We start from the raw sequence: 23,439 nt of genomic DNA, 5'->3' as shown, positions 1-23,439 counted from the left end.
ACTCTTTGGATAAGAGCTTGCCAGGTCCATCGCACGCAGAGCACTACCTCCCGAGCAGGAGGGGAGCCAGGGCAGACTTTGCTGGGTCTTTGCTGGGACCTCCACACTCCACAGCTCCCCAACAGCAGTGGGGCAGGCGCCAGAGCAGTGAACTGGCCCGTGGGGTCGGGGAGGACCCACACTGAGGTCCACTGCCACCCCAACACCTTCAATGCTCTCCCACTAGTTGGGGAGTTCAGACTAGAGAAGCAGAGTATCTCTAGACATTTAGAAACCACAGAGCCATTTTAAATAACCATCTTGGAGAAGCATTTAAAACAATAAAGCACCTATTGTTTTTTGTTTAGAGCCAGGTATGCATGTGGAGGACCCATTTCGGGACATTCTTTTTCTTTTTATAAAATGATTAATTTCTGCTAAATCGAGAAAGGAGAAAGGCTGGGTGGGAGGAGGAAGTGGGTGAATCTGAAAGATAGAGCTTTGTCTTTTAATGAAGAAAAATTATGTGTACTCACACAAGCACACACACACACACACATCCCCCCGAATCACCCTAGGTTCCTCTGCCCCGTCTCTTCCCTGTCACTCCAACAGCTCTAGCCTCTATCCCAGAGCAGACCCTCCAGGCCAGGAGCCTTGCGTCCTCTCAGCTGTAACCCTGAGTCCAGAGCATGGTCTGAGATTGGGGAGCATCCAGGCCTTGCCCCACCAGCCTGTTGGTGCCCCCAGGACATTTGTTCTGCTACACAATCTTCCCCGTACCCCGCTTCACTGGCGGAAGAGCAGGCCTGTGAGGACAGAGGGGGCAGCTTTTGCCCCCAAGAAAAGCCTTCTCATTCCCACCCAAGAGAGCCCTTCGCATCCACACCCAGGCCCCCACCGTCCCGAGGCTGCTGAGTCCTGCAGACAAGCCAGAGGTCAGCTCAGTCCTGTCCCTTTCCAACACCCTTCCACGTGGAGGTGAAATCTCACTGCCTGTCCTCTGCACTCTTAGCCCAAGTTCAAAATCCTCAAGGAACAAGAAAGTTGGCTGTGTGTTTGGAAGGAGAACGGAGTCCCTGTGGAAAAGGTTATATGACCGTTTCCATCAACGTAACAATGTGAGGCGTGGATCCTGACTGGTATGGAAGGAATGGGTTCAGGGGCTGCTTGGGACTTTGCTCTGGAAGAGGTCCACACTGTATGAGAAGGTGGGACCATCTTGCTTCCAGCCCTGTGAACAGGTGGCTACCTTAAGAACCAGGCATAAAAACAGAAGTTCTCTCCTACAAAAGAAAAGGCTGATCCCCTGAGTGGATTAGGGGTGAGAGAAGGAGGAACACAGGGTGCACAGAACCACCATTTGCCTTACTTCTGGAGTCTCTGACCCCTGGGGGGACCCAGACAGCCTCATCCTCAGGCTCCCAGGCCTCCATCTCCCACTCCTCTGGTATTTCCAGGCCTGCTGAGTTAGAGCTTAGCTTCCTCCTTCTCCTTCCTCCACTGGAAACAGAAGCTCCAGCGAATGTTTCTAACTCCTGAGTCCACTCAGCCATGTCCCCCTTGCAAAATCCTCCCCTTCCCGCACCCCCCTGCACCCAGCCAGCCAATCCGCGGCCTGCGAGCCTCTCCAGACCCATCTCTCCGGGCCCAGGCGGGATAAAACCGGTCGTTGATGCCGGGTGGATGGGAACAAACTTCGGAAGGAGGAGAGACGCGCGGCCCAGGGCACCCTCGCAGGCAGACCCAGGCAGAGAGGGCCTGCGGCCAGCCGGCCAGGTATGCTGTGCAGGGGTTGGCTGAAACCTGACTGGGCGAGAGGGACAAGGCACAAAACAAGGGAGCGGGTCCCAGGAAGCCTGGCAGCCTTTTCCTTCTCAAGTCAAACCGGACAAGGCTGGGGCGGCAGAGGAAGAGGGCACCCAGGCTGGAGTTTGGGGCTGCCTCAGCGGACCCCGATCCCGGATCCTCCGGACAGGCGCGTGTATTAGGCCAGGCTGGCCACACTTCGCCTAAAAATCCTGCGACTCCTGCCTCGAGATGAAAGCTTCAGGGGTAGGGCCTGGGGAGGAGGTCCAGGACAGGGGGCCGGGAGTCTCATGCCCCTGCCCCTGGGTCTGTGCAGGGCAGCGGAGTGGCGGCGGGCGCAGCGGGGACCTGCGTGAGGAAGCCCTGAGCCCTCGGCGGGCTGCGAGCGACTCCCCGGCGATGCCTCACAACTCCATAAGATCAGGTAAGAACGCGACATGGCCAGAACCCCGAGCCCCCGCGTCGCCGTGCGTCCGTGCGTGCATTCGGGTCGGTGGGGCTGGGGAGCTTGAGCTCGGGGCTCGTGGGACCCCTTGCGTTGGGGCGCAGCTGGGAATGCCTTGGGCCTGGCCCTCCGTGGCGGCCGCCTCGCGGCTCCCGGGCCCTGAGGTCCCCCTCGGTCCGCCAGAGCCGCCCTCCTCAGGCCTTGGTTTCTGCGGACTACACGGAGAGGTGAGGAGCTCTCCATGGGGTCAGAGGGGTGTCCTTCGCGCCCCATCCCCGGCTTGCCTGGCCCATCCGAGTGGGCGTCCTGAGCGCTCCCAGGCCCTGCGCCGCCCCCGACCTCTAAGCCCTCGTCCCGGGTGCGCGCAGCTCTTGCCCAGGGCTCCCCGGGCAGGACCCTGAGCCCCGCGCACGTCTCAAGCCAACGGGAAAGGAGCCCGTGATGCGGGGCCTGGGAGCCGTGAGCGCACTCGGGGGCTGTCAGACTCCTCCTTGCCCAGCACCTGGCAGGCAGGGACCTACCGCGCTCGGGGCGTCCGGCCTGCGAGGACTGAGCTGCCCGCCAGCCGAACCCCCTCCCCGCCGGCGCCCGGGCTCAAGGCCTTCAAAAGTGCTCGGGGTCCCTGGCTGTGGCACCAGATCTCGCCCACCTCCTGGCCCGGAAAGGAGCCTCAGGGTCGGGGCCAGTGGGCGCGGTGGGCACGGCCGCCCGGGGGCTCAGCAAGTGTGGACAGCGGGCAGAGTCGCGGCCCGGCCCGCGGTGATGGATGGAGCCGGGTCGGCCGCGAAGAAAGCGATTTACGGGGCCAGGGCGCAGTGCTATCGATTTGGGCCGGCAGAGTGAGAGGAAATCAATATTTCAGATGAATTCTCGGCGAATATGAAGTCCCGCTCGGCAAACGGGACATTTGTTATAATAAGGAGGGTCGGATCGGGCGCGGCGCGCGTCTGAGATCTCAATTTAGCGCAGACCGCCGCGGGTCGGAGCTGCGCCCCGCTGCCTCGGGTCTGGGGGCCTAAACGCCACCCGCAGAGGCTCAGGGATCCCCCCCAGGGCGCCGGAAGCTTTCTTATTCGGGTTCGCTCTACCGCCGGATACAGAGTCAACAGCCCGCTTCCTCCCCATCCCTGTCCCCCAAGGAGAGTGGGGCCACCGCCGCCCTGGCTGCCGTCTTCGGGAGCCCGGCCTCCGGGGGCGCGGGGTGGAGACCTCCCAGCCCTTCCTGCGAGCGGCCGTGTCCGCGAGCCGGGGGGCCCGAGCCGAGCGCCTGCCACCCCTTACCAGCTGCGCCCTGGCGCCATGCAAGCTCCTTGATTACTTTTTGAGGCCCGGACTAGGTTTAAGTCCCGTAGTCTTGAGCCAAACCGGGGTATAACAACGGCCGTCGCCCTTGCCTCGGGATCAGGAAGGTCTCCGAGGCCGAGTGCGCGGCGCCTGGTACCCGATTCCACGCCAGGCTGGTCCTGGCCGCTTCTGCTCGGCTCCCGGGTTCGTTGTCTCCCCGACCCCAACCCACCCCCGACCTTCCCCTGACCTTTCTGGAGGTGCTCTCGGACTTCGAACTTACCGTGGTGGACCAGACTCTTCCCTCTCTGTCGCTCGCTGCTCGAGAAATAAGAGGATGTCACGGTCCCTCGGGTTGGCTCGATTTTGTTTTCGCTACTGATTTTCATTACAGAAGCACTCATTAGAACAAACGGAAATAAATAAGGAAAGAAGAAAGGACGCAGTTTTTACTTTTACTTTATTTTTAATCAGCAACAGACCCAGATGATGAGACACCACTTTTCCATGAGCTCAGATGCGACTCGCCCTCAGGCTAGGGAAGGGACCCGTCCTCCTCCAGCAGGGCCTGGGGCAGAGGCATTTTCTGTCTAGGGGAGTCAGAGAGGCTTCTTCTAGCCTCTTCCCAAAACAAATAAAGAAATAAACCTAAACTGGAGGGAGGACGAGTCTTTCTCCATTGGTTTAATTTAATGCTAATAAAACAGAAGAAAATTGCTTAAAAGGTAGCGCAAAGGGTTCAAGGCTGTCCCCTGTTTCTTTTCCATATCCTCTCCAGGCAAACCCGAGGGAGAGACCCTCCGCCTTTGTGGTCAGTCGACTTGACACCATTGCCTATGTTAAGAGCTCAATTCATAAACGGACCCCTCCTGTTTTCATAAGCCAGTTTCCCTCTCGTAGGGCTTAGGGGCTTCCCTCTGTTCCGCAGGCACTCCCGTTTCTGAGCTCAGCTTTGCCTGGGGAGTTCCCCTTGAAGCTTGCCCTGGAGCAGAATCCGAGGTGCAGGTGGCTGCTGGCCCTTTCGCGCCAGCGAGGCAGACGCACGTTTCTACTAATTCCAGATGCTGGAGAAAAGTTTCTTGCGCGGCTTCAGCCGCCGCGGCCGCCGCGGCTCGTCCTCGGCTCACTCTCAGCTGACCTTGCTTCGCAGAGAGATCTTTAAAACAAAAAATATTTTTCTTAAGTTTTATTCTGAAGGGATGTGAAAGGCAAAGGGCCGATTATTCTGATGTGCCGCTGGTCAGCAGTGGGCTGAACGGCCCCTAAAATCCACTGGGAGTTTTGTAGCATCAGGGAACAAAGATCCTCTAAAGCAAAAGTATTTTTTAAAATAGTCAAAGATGCAAGAGAAACGAGAAATACCACATAAATATTAAAATATAAGTAATACTTTATCCTTGTATCCGGGAGGAAGAGGAAGAGAGTTTAGTAAAAAAAAAGCACGCGGATTGTCCTTAAAAGTTATGCGAAGTAACTTACCAGAATCCTTCTCCCTCAACTCCTGAAAATAGGTTTTTCAAGAAGTAAAATGAGACTTTAGATCAAGGAGAAACCTACCTCTAACTTCCTTAGATCAGCGATGTAACCCCCCCCCCCCCGCCCCTGCCATTCCTCCTCTTGTTTTTAGAAAGGAGCAAAGGGGACCAAATGATTTGGGGAAGGATCAGTTTTGTTCCTAGGTTTCTTGACTGCGCTGAAAATAAAGTCTCGGAGTGGGAAACAGTCTTGAGGAACATAAAGAGGTATAGGGGTTCCTCAATTCGTCTTTGTTTCAAGATAGTCCGTCCTCCCACCCTCCTCAGTGCCAGTTAATTAGGAGATAATTTAGCTACCTTGTGAATTAGTTTTAAGATAAGTATCTTTTCAAGCTTTGTCACTTTAATTGCCCCCACTGATTGATAAGAAGTAATTATTTCTAATTGACACTTTTTTGATGTCTATTGGAAACATTTATTTGGGACATTTTTGAGGTGGACAGAAAGTTAATTAATTTTATCCATCTGTACCTGAAAGGACTCTGCCTGATTTTGCTGAAGAGGACAAAAGATACGAAGGAAAACAACTCAAAAATCAATCAATCTCGGAATTTTAATTATTAAGAGATATTTTGGTTCAAAAGAGAGCATCCTACTGTTATAATAACATGTCAAAACTTTCTATTTATGGCCTCAAATCTTGAATTTTAATGCGGTACATATTTTATGGGTATGTGTTTTCCCAGGGTCATACTCACCATCCTTTTATATACTGACTTCATTTTGGAGGCTATTCAGCTTTGTAATTAATTTTTGTGAAAAGTAGGATCAATAGATCTCAGTACACTCAGAATAAATGGCATCATTTTTGCCAGAGCTAATTGTAAGAAAGATTTACTAATAATCATCCTTGTTCTGTAATTATTGATAGAGTTGAGTATAAAGGTGAAACTTTTCATACCTAAACCTCAAACCTCAAACCTCGGAGTAAACAGTTTAATCATTCACATCCTCCAGAATATGCTACCACAAAAGAGAGAGAAGGGAACGAATGAATACAGAGGAAAAGAAAGACACTGGGAAGAAGAATGGGGGAGGGGAGCAGAGGGAGGAAGAAGGTAGCTGGAGAGAAAAAAAATGGAAAAACTTATTTCAGAAATGAAGGTAGCCTGGTGCATGGAGGCGTTGCCATTCAATATAAGAAAATCAAAATTCTGCTTCAAAACATGTCTTTTTTGAACGTGATCTCAGCCATAGCTCCTAGCAACCCCTAACCACCACCAGAACCTCCCCCCAACACAAACACTTTTCTACGCATAAAAAGAGGTGGGATCTTTGGGGAACCGGCTGGTCTGGATCTTGGGTGTCTAGATGTCAAAGTCTGGATTTGGTGCCCATGAAAAGGAAACTAGAAAATACACATTGTGCTCTGATGGCTTATAAAGAGATTTGAGTGCTGTTTATTTTTATTATTAAAGCCCCTGTGATCTTCATTCCTAGTTGTGTGTACTCACAGTCTTTTCATGGATAGACTTGTGTCTCCCTGACATAGGAAAACATTTCCACATTAATCCAAAGTGGAGGCACATGCTCCCGCACCCCCATGCATGCTTGAAATCAGAGCAGCCCCATCAGACAAGATGCTCTCCTGCCAGGTTCATTTCAGCTGGTGCCTTTTTCCAACATTTGCGCATAAAATCTCGTCTGTTTTTAATGCTGTTTCTCCCGGATTACGTGGAGCTGCAAGAATGAGGAAACATTTTAAATGAAAAAGAAGTTTAAGACGTACAAACAGCAGATAATATCGCATACCAACCTCACTATTAGTGAAACTGGAAAAAATATATAAATAATGCAAAAAAATCAGCAAGGGAGAGTTTAGTAATGGAAAATTCCCCTGCAATTAAATGAAACAGTAATTTAGTGGAGATATGCCTGGGTGAATTAGCATTTATTAATTGGTTCTCATAAAAACAATTTATGTGTCTGTGTTTGGGGGGAGGTGTTTAAAGTATGGATTTTTCATGGGAAAATTTCCTCAAATATTCATATCAAATTATGGAGTGGGTCCATTCTATTTTGTGAAAAATCCCCGTTCTGAATTTCACCTGCCCACAGAGAGCATGAGGATAAAGAGGAGGAGCCCCCTTTAGATGACAAGAATGAAGCTGGTCCCCTCTTCTCTTGGGACAGTTCCAGGCATGAAGCCAATGGGGGACATATCAGCAGAGTCTGCTAAGCTTAGGAACATCCAACCCGGGTCCTAAGTAGATGCCCAGGTGACCCATCCCCTCTGGGGCCCAACTGAGAGGCAGGGGAGGCTGCTCTGTAGCCCTGCCACCCCCCACCCCCCCACCCCCCAGCCTGCTCCAACATCCTCGCCAGCTCAGGCAGGAACTGCAGTTTGTAATCTCAGCGAGGAGCTTGCTAGGGTTGACTGGTGCAGGGATGTGTTTACTTTCTCTCGCCACAGTTGGTCTGTCTTCAGTTCTAAGCATTTTCAAGCTGCTCTATTTATCAGTCCACGAGGTGCCGAGTTCTCAGTGGCACTGAGAAAGCTTTGAGCTCCAAGGATCTGAGTACACAAAGAACCAAAAGATAAAAGAGACCATTTCGTTTCAGGAAAAAAAAAAAAGAGAGAAAGAAAGATGACTTTCAAAGGAGGGGGCAGGGGAATGCACCCCCATTCAAGACGGCAGGTTGTTTTTGTTTTAGTTGAGACTTGGGGAAAGGCTGAGTCACCAGCCTTCAGGAGCTCGCACTCCTTTCAAGGAGAGAACTTGGGGATGTAAAACACCCCCTAAAAATAGGAGAAATGCAACCCCACCCTCAGAGCTTCAGGAGGGGAAGGATTCTGGACCACCTTAGCCCAGGTTCTCTTGGAAGTGGAGCTAAAACACTCCACTAGGAGGTACGTGTAAGGACCACTTCTGACAGAGGTGCTTGGTGCTTCCCTTTGAGGGAAGGAGTACAAAGAAAAACTATCCAAGTGTCTCCTAGTTCCTGAAAACTTCCCTCTCCCAGGCCAATTACAGTTTCTTCGGTCCTCTGTCAGTGACCCTGGGGTGGAGCCTCTGGGTCCGGGTGGAATGGGCAGGGGCGTCCGCACTTCCTTAGTTATTTGCCATCATGGCATGTTTAAGTAGATCTTCGAGGGTTTGTAATTATGTCCTGAGGTCCAGGGTTAGGGCTGACAAGCCCATCTGAATTTCTGAAAACCCCTCCTGACTCTTCCCTTGGCCTGGTGGGTGGATGAGCAAACGTCTCTGACCTGGGTCAGGGGTCAGAAATACCTTCGTAGGAAGGTTTCTATTTTAAACCCACAGTTCATGTCACTGAGTCTGAGCTTTTCCTTGACTGGGGCTCCTTCCCCAGAAGGATAAAGGGCCTGGGTAGGACCTAGTGTCTCCTTGCTGAAGCATGCCTGAGACCCAGGGGAGGGACACTCAGGAGTTCCCCAGGGATATGTGGGTCCTGTCTCTGTGTTTATTTTTGAGGATCCTCCCTTAGTCCTGGATACCTTATAAAATGTCAAGGATCACCAAAGCTCAGCCCAGCCAGCCCACAGCCACTCCAGCTGTGCCAAAGCCAGGTTCAAAGTGCTGAGGGTACCCTGACACTGAGTGAGCGCTCCGTAAGTGGAAGCTCTGACTATTATCTTTGTGGGCTGTTACAAGTGTGGGATTCTGCTGGGAGGAGGGTGTGCCCATCATCTCATTGAATTCTCAGGAGTCTATTAGGCGGGTTTGTTACAGACATTTTTACAGAAGAGAAGGGAATGGACGCTGAGTGAGGCTGATCTGATTCCAGCTCCCTTTCCACTGTCCTTCTTTCCAAAGTCCAGATCATCAAAACTTCCTGTAGTGTTAGATGGTTCATGCCTTCAACTCCATTGGGAACTCGGACCAGCACCCTGGGGGAGGCAGCTCAAGGCCCTGTACGGACGGCGACAGGTAGGGCCTTCAGTTTATCAGCTTGTTTTTCTCATCGGTGTCCCTAAGATTCCAGCTCAGTTCAAATAGATCCCTTTCAGGGCTGTATTCACTCTTCCCGTCTGCAAAATGGGAGCAGTGGTCCCTCTCTGGATGTCCCTCTTGGAGGTCACTGTGAGGAGGAAGGGTGCTCAGTGACTAGGAAAGGCAAACAGAGAGAGTTTAACACTCCCCAAGATGCTGTGTTTCTGCCTGCACCCCCAAAAAGCAGCTATCCACGGGCATCTCAATAAATCACAGGCCAGCAGGGAACTTACTCCCTCGGCATCTCCAAACCCCACCGGGCCTCTGCGCCTGGGTGCGTTTCAGGGACTCATGAGTTAGTGGGTGTGATGCAAGCAGCTTCACAGTTACTGGGAAGACCCGCCCTGGAAGTCAGGGGCCGTCACCAGGTGCCTTGCTCATGGGCAGCAGGTGGGGAGCCCTTGAGATGCTGGAAGCCATTCCCCCAAGTTCAGCTTCCTTCCCTCTGCTGCTTCCTGGTTGGGGCGGGGAGGGCTCCTCTCACTCAAGGATTCAAAATCACATCGTCTGCGCCCGTGGAGCCTCCTTCGAGGCGCGCTTGTAGGAGCTGAAAAGGGGGCTCATTTCAGTGTCACGTTTCGCTGTGGGGAGTAGCGGCCCAGCTCCTGGCTGGTGGCATTTCTCAGATGCAAACCTGTCTTTGGGTTAAGCCAAGAAAGAGTGAGAAAGAAAAGCCACTTCTCTCCCTTCCTCTGTAAACTCTCTTTTCTTCTCCTGTCCTCCGCCACGTGCTCCTCCGCGTTATCTTCTGCACTCGCTCCCGTAAGTGGCCTTGGAGTGACCGGAGTCGTCAGCGCTAATTAGTCCCCTGGGACATATTGTTGCTGTCAGAGCAGCAGAGAGGTCGGGGAGCTGGTTGGGTGACGCATCTAAGAGAGAAACAGCTTCATCTGCTGTTGTCCCGGGAACCGCGCATTCCCCGCACACCCAGGGCCCTCTGCGGGTGTTGCGTTTTGATTCCTTACTCCTCTGGGAGGACGGCACAACCATCGCTCCTGGGATCGACTCCAGGGGAGCTGGGAGGCGTCAAGATGGCAAGGGACTTTTGAAGTCACCGGGGAGCTGGGCCTTGCGGCAACCTCCCGTCTCTGCAGGCAGCAGGAGGGGCCACGCCTCGGAGTCTTTGCCTGTGACTCACACCTTGCTGCTTTCTCCCCCAGTGACGTCAGGCGAGCCAGCCACCTCTCTGGGCTTGAGTTTCCTTTGTATAAAATACGGAGATGTCACAGGGTTTCTAGGAAATACTGAAAGTAAAACCAGTATCCTCACCTGACACGTAGCAGCTACTCAGGAATTTGTCCCTGCTCCATACAGAGGGCACCAGGGAAGAGCATCTTCCAAGATTCTCCAGGTCAGATGCCCAAACATGCTAATATTTGTCTTAATATTTCCTGTGAAACTCTCCTGGAGGAACTTGACATCCAGTGTCCAAACCTTGTTCCAGTTAAGACTTAGGACAGACATTTTACTAGTTCACCTGGACAAAATAAGAGGCCTACGGCCCAGGAGAGTTGGATTAAATGAAAGGGTTCGTGGGAAAGGCTGGCTCAGAGCCCTGTGGCCATGATCAGCTGCTACCCCAGCCCACTCTGGAAAAGGCTTCCTTATTCCATTTCCCCAGAAAACTCAGTCACAGGGGAAGCACTCGGCTCACGATAGAACAGGCTGTCTCTGAACTTTGCGTTGGAATCCAGAACATTCTAGAGTTTTAGTAGAACTGGTCTTAGAGGAAAAGTGAGCTAGAGTGGGCGTGCATCTTCACTGTGTGTGTAGCTAAGACAGGACCACGGGAAGACGTGCGCGGAGTACTTGTTCTTAATTGACACGGAACCAGATGTTTATTTAAAAAGAATAAGAAATTTACGAGTCTTCTGTCTTCTACTCTCTTCTCTCTCCTCCCTCCAGCCCCACCCCTACCCCTGTTTTATATTTCCCCACTTTGTGTAATAATAATCTAGCTTCGGCAGAATAGCAAACCCTGGTTGACATTTAGAAGTCTGGGATTAGCTGAGCACCAAATCCCTGACGCCAGCCCTGTTTTGCTCTTTCCCTCCAAAGGGATTGTTCTTGAAGGCTGTCCAGATAGACGTGGCAGGAGTTGGGCGATCACCTGATACATCCCTGTATGTCTGGCCATGACTTCAAGTCAGAGGAAGAGGCCAGGAGGGAGAAGGTGTGGCCAGGACAGGAGATGGAGTCAAGCTGGAATCTGTGGGTCAGACAGAGGTTTGATTCAATTTCACAAGCCCTCGTGGAGGGCCACCTGCCGTGGGCAGGGCACCACGCCAGTGATGGTGGCCCTCACTGCCACGGTAGTCCACGTAAATGGCAGGAGTGAGAGGCCTCTCCTCAGGGCAAGAAGCTCAAGACTCATGATCCCCTTTCAAGGAGGTAGACTCAACACCAGGAGGGGAAATCATCAGACAGAACACTTCAGTGGTGGGACAAGGGATGAGAACCAGCAAGCCGGGCGCTGGGATCACAAGAAGTCATTTATCACCCATAGCCACCCCCGCACAACCACGTAGTCACTGATAACAGAGAACCCCTCATCTGGCCTTCTGGAGTCTGGTCAATCCCCAGAGCACTCGCTGTTCCAGAAAGGCAGCCTGTGAGGCAGTGTGGGAGCAGCCAGCTCCACAGTGGTCTACCCTGGGGCTCCGGGTGGCTGGCCAGCTCGTGGCAAGATGTTCAGAGTTGTAGGTGTGAACGCGGTGGAGGCCTGCCCACTTCTGCCAAATCAGAACCCTCGCCGGACCCATCCGATGCTTAACCCGCGTGCCTTCAGAGATTGTCAGACTTTACAGGACTTCCCCCTTGGCCTCCCATCTCCTTGATAGTGTGACAAGGCCTGGGTCCTTCCAGTCCCCGTGTTTTCTGGTGATATGATAACACCCCATACCAGAAAGATCTCGTGCCCCCCACACCCTCTCCATCACCTCCTGCTGGCTGGACAGGTGCCTCCAACTGGGACGGGCCTGCCCCGGGCCTTGGGGCTCACCCTCGGGTGAGTGGGGCCTGCTCCCCAGAGTAGTCACACAGGTGCCAGCCTGATTGCCTGCTCACAGTTGCTTTCCTCAGAGCTGGCTGGGTCCTACTGGCTGGAAGGTGTCCATCTCCCCGGGAGATCTGAGGCCGGGAGCGCGTCCTGCCCCTGCCCATGTGGCCCTCCGTCCCCACCTCCCTGGAAGTCACTCTCTGTCCCAGAGGGTACACACGACTGTGCATGGTCTTCTATTGCTTGCAGGCTGTTGTGTGTGTGTTCATCCATCTCCACACGTAGACAGTGCCCGTCATGAGGCCAGGGCGCCTCTTTGCCCCTGGATGGAGGTTCCCGAAGAGGCTGGGCCTTGGGAATCTGACACACCTGGTTTTGAATCCCTACTCAACCAGGTCCACCTGCATGACCTCAGGGGCCATTTCCCTCCCCGGTGACGTGGACTCATGGTTCCTGCCTCAGAGGGCTGCTGTGAGGCCATGTGTTTGTGAAGCAGAGTCCCAGGCTCTGCACAGCCCAGCCCTCCTCAGGCCACCCAGCTCAAATGCCACCTCCCCCCTGGAAGCCTTCCGGGATTTCTTTCTTCCTCCCCAAGTTTCCTAACACTTTATTTTTATGGCATGTTTTGTAGCCTACTTTGTGTAGGAATGTCTGCCTCTGCGTCTCTCACCTCCTAGACTTAAGAATCACAGCTTACAGGAGCCTCAGAGGTCTTGTTACATCAGATAGTCTACCTAGACCCAGAGTTGTTCAAGACCGGAAGGGTGAAGCCCTGTCATCATGTTTTACCCACGGGGAAACAGGCCTGGAGAGCTGTGTCCCAGACCCCACGGGCTTGTGGCAGAACAGTGGCCTCACACTTATAACCCGGGCTTTTGGTGGCACGCCGCTGCCTGTCGGAGGGTGTCGCAAGGGAGAGTGAGCGCTGACCCCAGAGAATAAGAAAGGTTGCGGCTGTCGGGACTGGCAAAGCCCAGGGGGAGCTGCCGAGGCAAGTGCACACCCGCACACGCACACGCACACACACTCACACGCATGCATACACACACACAGCACACACTCCTGTACACACCAACGTCCAGCGACGCACACATACCCACACCTACACACAACCAAGGCTGGGACTAGGGTGAGGCACAGAGGCACACTTCCAGGCACCCAAATTTAAGGAGGCTCCCACATGCAGGCTCATCAAAGAGCAGGGTCAGCCCAGAGAGCCAGTGCCTCCTTAAATTTTGTACCCTGGATGCCTGGCTGTCCTAACCCTCGTCCACATAGGTGACACACACACTCCTACACCCACACTCATACACACGTGGGTGACGTGGCTCACCCACACGTGCACACGTGTATACAATACTCACCCTCTCACACACATAAACACACGTGTGTGTGTGCAGAATACTGTCCTAGGTCTGTGGGCGATAAAAAGCCATGGCCAGAGAAGCCCCTGACTCCCAGACACCCCGAGAGACCTGGCCGGGAAGTTACAGGAGCGACTGATGAGTCCCGATCGAGGCCACAATGGCTGCGAAGACACGATACTGGACGTGGCAGGGACAGTGGGGTGCAAGAGATCTGGGGAACCCGCTCTGTGTTCTGGATCAATTCCCGTCAGCCTAAGGGTCACTGACTTGTGACCTCCCCGCTCTTGAAACCTATGTCCTGAGGTCTGAGCAGAGGAGCTCTGCTGTCCAGCCATGACCCCTCCAGGCCCCCCACTTAAGTTATGGGACATTGGTGGCTATGGGGCCCCGCAGAGACCTTGTTTGCGGATGAGACCCAGGGACAGCCAGTCATTTGTCCCGGTCACTTGTCTGGCCAGTGTCAAAGCCACTACAATGCTCGGGCTCTGAGATCCATGGTGACTCTTCCCAGATGAGGACAGAGTTACAGAGGGTGGGAGTGGGGGCAGAGTGGCACGACTTGCCTGTTCCAGAATCTTGCCTCTTGGTCTCCCGAGGATGACAACACTGGAGGCAGGGGTCTGAGGGCTGCCACTGGTGGGCTGCTCTGCTCAGACCACGAGAATGTCCCCACTCGGAATCCCCGGGAGCTCTGCACAACCCCTCCACTAAGCCTGTGGGGGAGACGTGAGCGGGACTGGTGGTCTCGTGGACACGTGACATGAGACTTGCTGCAGCCCCGCGTGAACTGGTTGTTACCAACAACGCGGTGCGTCACAAAGACTTTGTATATTTGACCAACAGATATTCGTATAACTTTCATAAATCGGTGATTCTCCCACAAGGTTTCCCCGCACAGTGTGTAACCCGATCATTGATATAATGAAACTGAGTTACGGTGGCAGGAAAGAGTACATTTGTGGATAAAATACCTTTGAGTTAAGGGTGTATTTTTTTTCCTATTTATTGGCCACTGCCTCCTATTTTCCTAGGCCCTGGGGTCTGATTTAACAGCACATGCTAATTTCTGCTTTGTAGAGCTTACTGTTTGGTGGTGTTCTTGGCAGAATACTGTGTGTGACCCGCCAGATGCCCCGTCTCCAGGGAACAGCAGGGGATGGTGTGAGACTGGAATTGCCTGATGGCCACCGAGTGGCTGTGACGCCCCAATTCTGTGAAATGCTGAGGTCCACAGGCCCGCATCAGAAGGCATCTCAAGCATTTCCTCCATGGAAAATTTATGTTGCCACCGTTTAATGAGAGGAGCCTCATGCCTGCGCCCCCTCCTCCTGTCTTTACTTTTCCCAACAAAACCTCCTCCTTATCAGGCATGTGGTCTGACGAGAGAGCGCGCGCCCTGGTGTCTCTTCTTCGGGCACTAATCCCATGATAAGCTCCCCACCCTCATGGCCTCATCTAACCATGATCATCTCCCTACGTCCCCACCTTCAAACACTGTCACACTCAGGACTGGAACGTCAACATATGAATTTGGGGGGTGGGGGGGGAACATTGATCCCATAACACCAGCCACAGACATCACGGTTTATTTTTCTCCTTCTCAGATGCACAAACTATTGATTCTCTCTCCAGAGATGCTTCTGTTCCCAGCCCTCTGTGATGTACCTGTCTCCTCTCTTCCCGGCCTATTTCTCTTCTAAGTAGGTACTCAGTCTGGATCCTGCACCTGGACCATCTCAGGTTTCACTCCAGCTCCTAAAGCAGCATCTGGTATCCCTTTAGTCACCGGCTCTAACTTCCTGGCGTGGCTGCGCCAGCCTGGCCAAGCCCAGTACCCGTCTCTCAGTGCCCCCACAATCATGCTCAGTTACTCCCCGATCTGATGACATGCTCTCCCCAGTCATTCATCCCCTGGCCACAGAAGCCTTGAGTTCTAATTCCAAGCTGTCTCAGAGAACATTATTACTCAAATATTCTATTCAGTGAGTTAACATCCACCAAGCTCTTCAGTGTGTCAGGCGTGGAGTTAGGCTTTGGGTTACAGGAATCAAGAGACCGTGCCTCTGCCTTTGTGCTGATGTTCTAGAGAGAAAGAAAAGCAAATTGGACTTTAAATCACAAGCACAAAGAGAAAGAAAAGGCTTCAGTCCAGAGAGACACAAAATGCTGAGCTTGTCGGGCAGCAGGGAGGCGTGCTGGGCTGAGTGGGTGCTGGGGGAGGCAGGGAGGGCCTTTCTGGCGATGGGGCAGGAATCCACCAGGGGACTCAGGAGGGACCTGCTGGAGCCGGGACGTGACACTCTGGGAGTGTGTGCAGGATCCAGAGCCCAGGGTCATCTCTGGGCAAAGGGGACAGTTATGGGAAGACAGGTGGGGTTCAGACAGTGTGGGGTGCTTGCACCCTGCCGTCAGGAAGACGGGGTCAAGTGCACGGAATGTACTTGCTAGTGGGGGAGCAGTTCCCGCTCACGGCCATCCTCACCTGGCTTGACCTCACACTTCCCTTGTCACCGGGTTCCATATTCCTAGGGCTACATACCTACGTACTCGGTCCTCTCTGGGATTTGCGGTGTTCTTTTGTTTTCATTTTTGTTTTTGTTTTTATTGATGTATAGTCAGTTTACAACGTTGTGTCAATTTCTGGTGTCCAGCACAATGCTTCCGTCATACGTGAACACACATGTATTTGTTTTCATGTGCTTTTTCACTGTAAGCTACTACAAGAGATCGAATCTGGCTCCTTGTGCTCTACAGTATAAACTTGTTTATCTATGTGGTGTTTTTATTAAGTGGAACAGCTTGGCGATCGTCTGTGATCGCTAGATGTTTCACATTATCAAAATGTTCGGATTTCCTCCTGTCCCAGCCCTGTTCCAGAGGATCCTAACCTGGTGATTTTCCAAAATCACCCTGCTTGCCCTTCCTCTTAATCCAATCATTAACAGGCATCTGTGGGCAAACAGCGGGCGTACAATCCGAGAAGGTTCCATCCCACCCCACCGACCCGAATTCCCACTGTCTCCGTATGCTGACCCATGTTCCAGCCAGCTAGTCTTTGTTTCCAAAACACGCCGTGCACACTCCCACCTCTGTGCTTCTGCCCCATTCGGTGGCAGCTGCCTGGAACCTTGTCCCCACTCCCGCCCCCTTGGCCAAGCTCCGCTCAAGTGCCACTTCCTTAACCAGACCCTCTCTCACACCGTCCCGTGTGACTGCCCACTGCACCTGCCTCCAAGCGAGAGGAAGAATTCTGGCAGTTCTCCTTGAATCCCCAGCACCTTTGAGAAAACCCTGTCTGGAGCGAGGGCTCCACAAATCCCCGTGATGGTCGTTTTCACCTGACTCGCCAATAACATGGCCCGTTGTTTCACTGGTTGACCTAACTCATACACTTGAATTTTGTAAATAGAGTTTTTCCAGCATGAAGTACACTTGGTCGTTTCACATGCCACTGATATAATTACTCTTCTATTTTCTTTATAATAAGTGGCCACTATGGGACAGAGAGAATGAGAAAAGCAACCGTTTAGGGAAACGGATGCAGCCACTGAGGCCCGAGCTGTCCCACCAGGACACCTTCCTGCTCCTGAGGCATCGTTGCTGGACTGGGCTCAGATGCAGGATGACAAGGGGGGGCAGCAGTGACCACTGGAAGTAGCGAATACTGGCAGCGCTGGGCCGGACTGACCCAGCAAGGGAACCGTCCTGTGGGACGCTGGGTATCAGTGTGGCAGGGTGGTGGGCCAGATTCAGGGTCCATGTGTGGGGACCAATAGTTCCAAGATTCTGTAGGTTAGGAATAAAATTTCCCAACCAATATCTGGCACATAGTAAATATATGATAGATGCTTGATAAATATTTGCTAAATGAGAGGACCTTTTGGAAAATTTGCTTTATACAGATATCCCTCAATTGTGCTCTCTGGTCTAACGTCCGAAGCTCCTGGGGCTCTATTAGCCGATGGGGGGAGGGGGTCTTGAATCTGTGTCCTTCTCGGGCTCCCCGCGATTCTGCTGTAGATCAGGATCTGAGAATATGGATCTAGAGTCGGCCCACCTTGAGGCCCAGCCAGAGGTCATCCTCACGTGGAGCCTCTCGTGCCAGCCCTCTAAAGAGACAGCCCTTCTCTCTGCCCGGTACCCCTCCTCCCGGAGATGTTCCATCTGGCTGTGGACAGGAGTGGATCAGACCCAGATACAATCTCAGGTCTGCTCTTAACTGGCTGTGCACAAGCCGTTAACCTTCCAAGACAGTGTCTTCACCCACAGGATGGGCTCGGAGTACCAGCCCCTCCCTGCCCATAGAGTTGTGAAAACCCATCCCCTACGCAACCAAGGCCCATTGATATTTGTTACCTTGAATTAAATTTCGGGATCACTTACCTGATAGCACTTTGAAAGGGCTCTGCAAATGTCAGGTGCGTTCCTGACCAACCTTTTGACTGGATCCGGAAAGTTCTTGAAAGGAGGAGAAGCCTGCAAGTCCTTGTGGGCTTGAGGGGAGCACAGCCTGGCTGGGCAAGAGTGAGGGACCCCTGCAGGAGGCTTCACTGGGCTGAGATGTGGCGGCTCTTGCCTTAGAGAAGAACTTGCCGAAGGATGAAAGGGTGGGGAATGGACCAGGACGGTGGCTCTGTGGGAGGATGGCGATGTCAAGAGAAGCAGGTGCAGGCAGAGAGGGTCAGATACTAGAAAACGTTTGCTCTCTGCCTGAGTGGTGGAGCCCTCCTTAGACTGACAAGTCACTTGGAAGGGCAGCCAAACATCCAGGACTGTAGCCCTAGGGGCCTTCCCCATGCCTGCTGGGTCTGTTTCAGAGCTGGAACCTTGTTGATCTGTGCATTTGTTTGCCGGGGCTGCCGTAATAAAGGACCACAAACAAGGGGGTTACAGCACAGACGTGCATTGTCTCGTGGTTCTGGGTGCGTAGGGGTCTGAGATCCATCTGTGGGTAGGGTTGGCTCCTTCTGAGGGCTGTGAGGGAGAATCTGTTCTGTGCTTCCTCCCCTGGTGTCTGGTGGCATGCTGGCTGTCTCCCCTGTTCCCTGGCTTGTGACAATATACCTCCAATCTTCACAAGGCATTCTCCTTGTGTGTCTCTCTCTCTACCCAAATTCCCCCTTTTCATAAGGACATGGTCCTGTTGGATTAGGGCCACCCTAATGACCTCATCTCAACTCGATCATCTGCAAAGACCCTCTTTCTCTATGTGGTCACATTCTGAGAAGCGGGGTGAGGACTTCCACGTGGGAGTTTTGGGAGGACACAGTTCAACGCATAGCGATCTGGGTGTTGCAGGCGGTTAGTCTAATTCAGCTCCCTCTGAGACTTTTGGCTGCTTCAGGTCCAAGTGACACCAGCTATAGACGCCCTGGCTGGGGACCGACAGAAAGAGGAGGAGCCAACAGGTGTTCCTTAGAGCCTTTCACACCCCCAGGCTCCCACAGGAGAAGGGACTCTGTTTCCCAAACCCAAACCCACAGAAAAGAGCTTCCAGACTGTGTTGATCACATAAGAAAATCAAATGACAAGCAGACTGATAAAAGGACCCAAAATCTTTCAGGGATTCTGCCCAAGCCCCACCATCTTCTTCCTTCACTGTCTGCTGAGATGGCCCCAGTCAAGATGGTGCTCAGGTCCCAAAGAGGCCCCCTGGGATGTGGAATGAACAGGGACTGAGGTCAGAAAACATGACTTTTGCCCTGGCTCTGCCATGACGTGTGTCTGTGACATCAGACACATGGCCTCCCCTTCCTGGCTGAGGGACGCTCTTAAAAGTGGTCACAGCCCTGGCACCTCATGGGGTACTTCACGTGCCCCCCTCAACTGTGTGTCAGCAGAGTGGCTCTCTCTCTGTCATCTTGCAGGTCACCTGCAGCCCATGGGGCCCAGTTCATCTTTCTACAGGTGGCCTCCGGGCCACCTCCTGGTAGTTTCCTCTGCAGAAGAGTTTCCCAAAGTCCCCTGCAGAGCTTTCTCTGCGCCCTCTGCTGGTAGTTTCTAGCCACCATTCCTGAGGGCAGTCCTGGAGTCGTAGATGTGGGACTCAAACGACAGTAAAGATGATCTGCGCCCTTCAAGCCAGATGAGGAAACTGCAGCACAGACAGGCAGAGTCCTGGAGCAGGTGGAACCCAGGTCTCCGATTCTCAGCATGCCCCTCTCCTTTCCCTGAAACCACTACCTGCAGGCTAGGTCTGCCCCGCTGTGTGCCCTCCTGTGTCCTTATTCAGCACTGCGTGGCTGTTAGAGTGTTATCATCCACTTGGCTGCAGTGCCAGGTTCTGGGGAACCAGCTGTCGACAGGTGTGGAGACCACAGATATGCAGTTTTGTCACAGATTTTTCTCACTGTGTCACACGCCAAATAGCGAGTCTTCTTCATTCGTTTCTACCTGTTTCACTCCTCAGGGCGGCCAGGCTCCCTCCTCCTGCCCCCACAACGAGGGCTGGGGGCTCTGTACACATACACACACGCGCGCACACGCACACGCACACACCCCACTGTAGGAATGCCACAGGGTTGTGGAAAGAATTAAAGGAGACCGTGCTTGTGAGTGGATTTTAAAACTTGAAGGTTCTATGAGGTGTCAGGGATTATTAACCTGTAAGTTTCTCAAGGGCGAGAGCTGTGTCTTCTGCCCACATACACGCAACCTGGAATATTATTAGAGTGGGCGCTCATTGAATTGAAATCTAATGAACTGAAAATTGTTTTAAGATAGACCCATTTTTTAAAAGAAAAAACAGCGTTAACATCTGCAGGCCTCTGACCCCAGGGGGATCGGAGTGTAAAGCAGAGCGATCTGTGCTGATGCCAGGCTTCCAAGTGCGCAGTCAGCAGGCTCTGGGCGCCCACCTCGTGCCTGTCCGCTCTCCCCCAAGTGCAGAGGCCCTGGCCTTTTCCACTGCAACCCCGGGGTGGGCGATGCCAGGAGTCTAGAGGCATCCAGGACACCTCCAGAAGCTCTGGCAGGTGCCACTCGCAGCCCCTGAGTGCAAGTTCATGTTTCATCAATTCCTTAATGTTTTCAGTACATATTTATTGACCATCTACTGAGTGGATATAAACTCTGGTCAATTACAGAGGAAGTTTTTAAAAATACAGACACCATGCCAAGAGATTCTGGCTGAACTGACCAGAGGTGGAAAGTTCCTGAACGCCCCAGAGATTCTAGCGTGCAGCCAGGGCAGGAAGCACCGCCCTTCTTCCTGCAACGCAAGCTCCTGCGGTCACGTAGGACACTGCACCTGCCCTCAAGGAACTAGGTGTCTAGGGGGCAGGGAGGGCACTGGCCCCAAGAAAGGCCAATGGTGGGAGTCAGATGGAGGGCTGTGGACCGGAGCGGTCAGTGGAGAAGGTGGGAGTGAGTGAGTGAATTTTCCTGGGAGCTGGGCCAGAAAGGCTTCTGTCCTCGGGAACATGAAGGCCAGGGCGTGAGGTGGGTTTGAGCCACCCCAAAGCCACATCCACAGAGAAGAGGCACCACGTCTTCAGGAAGAGGAAAGAGTGCGCCTCCAGTTTGAGAAACAGGAAGGGAAGCGAGATGGTACCCAATCTTAGTCACGGGGAGAAAGTGGTCCCATGCTGTTTAAAAGCCTACCAGTATAGTTTATTGGATCCGAGAAAGCTGGCAGAGGCCTCCAGAAATCTTCAAGACAGTCCCAAAGGTGAACTTAGCCAAGAAATGCCTCCAGCTCCCCGGCCCCTGCATTCCCGAGCCTTCCAGAGTGCCTTTGAGACCAGGCAGGGCCTCTCATCAAGCAGCACTTTTCTTAGGGAGCTTAGAGGTCTACTGACATTTACAGCAGCTCCATCCCTGGAAGTCCCCGAGCTGGGTCCCTTCCTGGGAGGGAGGTGACAGGGTTAATCTAAGGGCTGGGGGAGGCAGAGAAAGGCCTGGAAACCACACAGTGAAGCCAACCAGATTAACCAAGGAAGCGAGAGGGGGGTAGACCATTAGGAAGACAAAGAGAAAATCATGCTGGAGCAATAGAAAGGGAAATCTAATATCAACTAGGGAAAAATAAATGGAGATTAGGGCAAACAAATTAGCTTTAATGGGTTCAATGCTAATACAAGAATAACAGCCGAGCTGTGAATGCCTTTGAGGGGAAGATGGGATAAAGAACCCGAGCAGTCATGCAGGCAATAAAGAGGATGCGGGGAGGCAGATCGACCAGAGGAGCTGGAGGCGGGAGGTAGAGGGAAGGGAAAAGTCAGGGCCACTGCGTGAGGGAGAGATGTGCAGGAGAGGTCTGCCATCTTGGACCAGAGTGGAGGTGACGGGGCAGGCAGAGGGCTAAGAGGAGGTGAGATGGGGGAGCAGGGGCGATCAGCGAGGGGTGGAATCAAAGCAAGCCAGGCAGTGGGAAGAGACTGAGAACAGAAGAATAAAAACCCCGAGAAGGAAAGTCTGGGCAGAGAGAGAGTGGGGATGGATGGATGCAAAGAGAGTGGAGAAAAATAAACCAACAGGGAAGAGGGGGAAGTGTAAAGGCATTAGGTTTGTTCTCAGACTAAAGAAAATCATCAAAGAGGAAATATTAGGTCCCAGCAAAATGCAAACCCAGAGAGGATTCTGAAGTGGGCTTTGCAAAGCAGCCCAGCCGGGGAGGTGACGGGAAGACACGTTCCCCCTCAGAGAAAGGTCTGACGGCGCCTCCAGAATAACCACGTGCTACCAGGGGCGGGGCTGGGTGGGCGGGGCTGAGCGGCACCTCGGAGGCCCCAGCTTGAGCCTCAGTTCTGCGCCTTTGTGACCATGCAGCCTCGGGCAAGTTGCACACGGTCTCTGCTCCGATCTGTAAAATGGGGACAACGTGCTGTTACAAGACCTAAATGGGACGAAGTGCTTAGAGCGTTCAGCCGGCTCCAGAACGAGCACCGCCACCACTGCGCGGCTGTCAGCGTCACTCCTAAGCGTTGACTCACGGCGGAGAGCAGGGCGGGACTGAATACCGAAAACCTTTACTTATGTTTTCCTTCCCCTTTTTCCTCTTCTGTAAGTCCAACATTGGCCAAACACAAGCCAAGTGTGGTTCTTTCCCAGCTAGAGACTAATCCAGGGGAATCCATCTTTACCACCTGCCCCCACCCCCGACCCCTGGCCCCATTTCCCACCCTCCATCCTTACCAGCCCTCCCACTCTCTGGGCTGATCTAGAGCATCCGAGAAAGCCAAACGTCTAGCCTATTATTCCAAGGGCCTCTAGGAGACCCTCAGATCTGCCAGAACTTGAGAGCATAGGAGGCTGGGAGCTGGAGTTGTCCTCATGGCCTCACAACCTGGGGCCCTCTTGGGCTGCATGAAAGTACATGGCGTCCCCACGAGAGGGACAGAGGCCAACAGACCGAGAGAATGAATCAACAAGAACCAGCCCAGGAATGAATGAATAACCACCTCGACAGGGGATCCAGGAGGGAAAAGAAGGGCTGGGATTGTTTCCTGCCCCTCAGGGCATTCCAGAACCTTGCCCTTTGCTCGTCACTAAGGATTTTGGAAGACAGAGAGCTTCTGCTGATCCAGGCAAGAAGAAGGGTAGGTGGGGTGGGAGAGCTTGTCACTTGCTGAGAAATAAGTTCATTCAATGGAAACCATTCCCATAAAACCGTCACCTCCAAGACAGGTCGCCAGAGCCTGGAGCCGTGCCTGTCGCGGAAGCAATGATGGTCAGAGGGTAATGGAGACTGTTTGTCCGAGTGCTATACGTGCATCGTGTTGTGTAGATCACACAACACGCCTAGCAGGAGAGGCGGAGAGCGGCAAAGTTCATGCCGAAGTCAGAGGTGGGGAAAGGGTTTGAATGTTGCTGTCTGTCTTCCGAGCCTGCTCTCCTAAACTCTACCCTACACAGCTTCGGTGGATGAAACTAAATGAGTAAATGAAAACTGCCCACTTATCAGGGCGAGAGGACAGATTCAAAAGCTACTTATCAGTTCATGCTTCTGTGAGGGACTGAGAAGTGGGCCACGGGGCAGGGGCTGAAAGGCTAGAGGATGGTACAGGATGTCCTCTTGTCACACGTGGTTCTTGTCAGCATCGTCGTAGCAGCGGCAGGTGATCCA

General features: G+C 53.0%; 1 protein-coding gene across 7 annotated transcripts in view; it reads left to right on the top strand.

Annotated features, from left to right (window-relative positions):
- Positions 1-1,609: 1,609 nt before the first annotated feature.
- The window catches only part of PAX8 (paired box 8), a 55,460-nt gene continuing 33,630 nt past the window's right edge, over positions 1,610-23,439 (top strand). For 6 of the 7 annotated variants that reach the window (XM_045519544.2, XM_045519539.2, XM_045519543.2 and 3 more), the window contains exons 1-3: positions 1,610-1,758; positions 2,105-2,212; positions 8,832-8,945. In XM_045519544.2, coding sequence (XP_045375500.1) covers positions 2,188-2,212; positions 8,832-8,945 — 139 coding nt within the window. In that variant the 5' untranslated portion in view covers positions 1,610-1,758; positions 2,105-2,187. The remainder of the gene's footprint in view (positions 1,759-2,104; positions 2,213-8,831; positions 8,946-23,439) is intronic. The other variant, XM_010958965.3, reaches the window with a different exon arrangement.

This window comes from Camelus bactrianus, chromosome 28 (genome assembly GCF_048773025.1).
Source record: "Camelus bactrianus isolate YW-2024 breed Bactrian camel chromosome 28, ASM4877302v1, whole genome shotgun sequence".
Taxonomy (NCBI): domain Eukaryota; kingdom Metazoa; phylum Chordata; class Mammalia; order Artiodactyla; family Camelidae; genus Camelus; species Camelus bactrianus.
The sequence above is the reverse complement of the archived record's forward strand: the minus strand, read 5'-3'. Positions and strand labels throughout refer to the sequence as shown.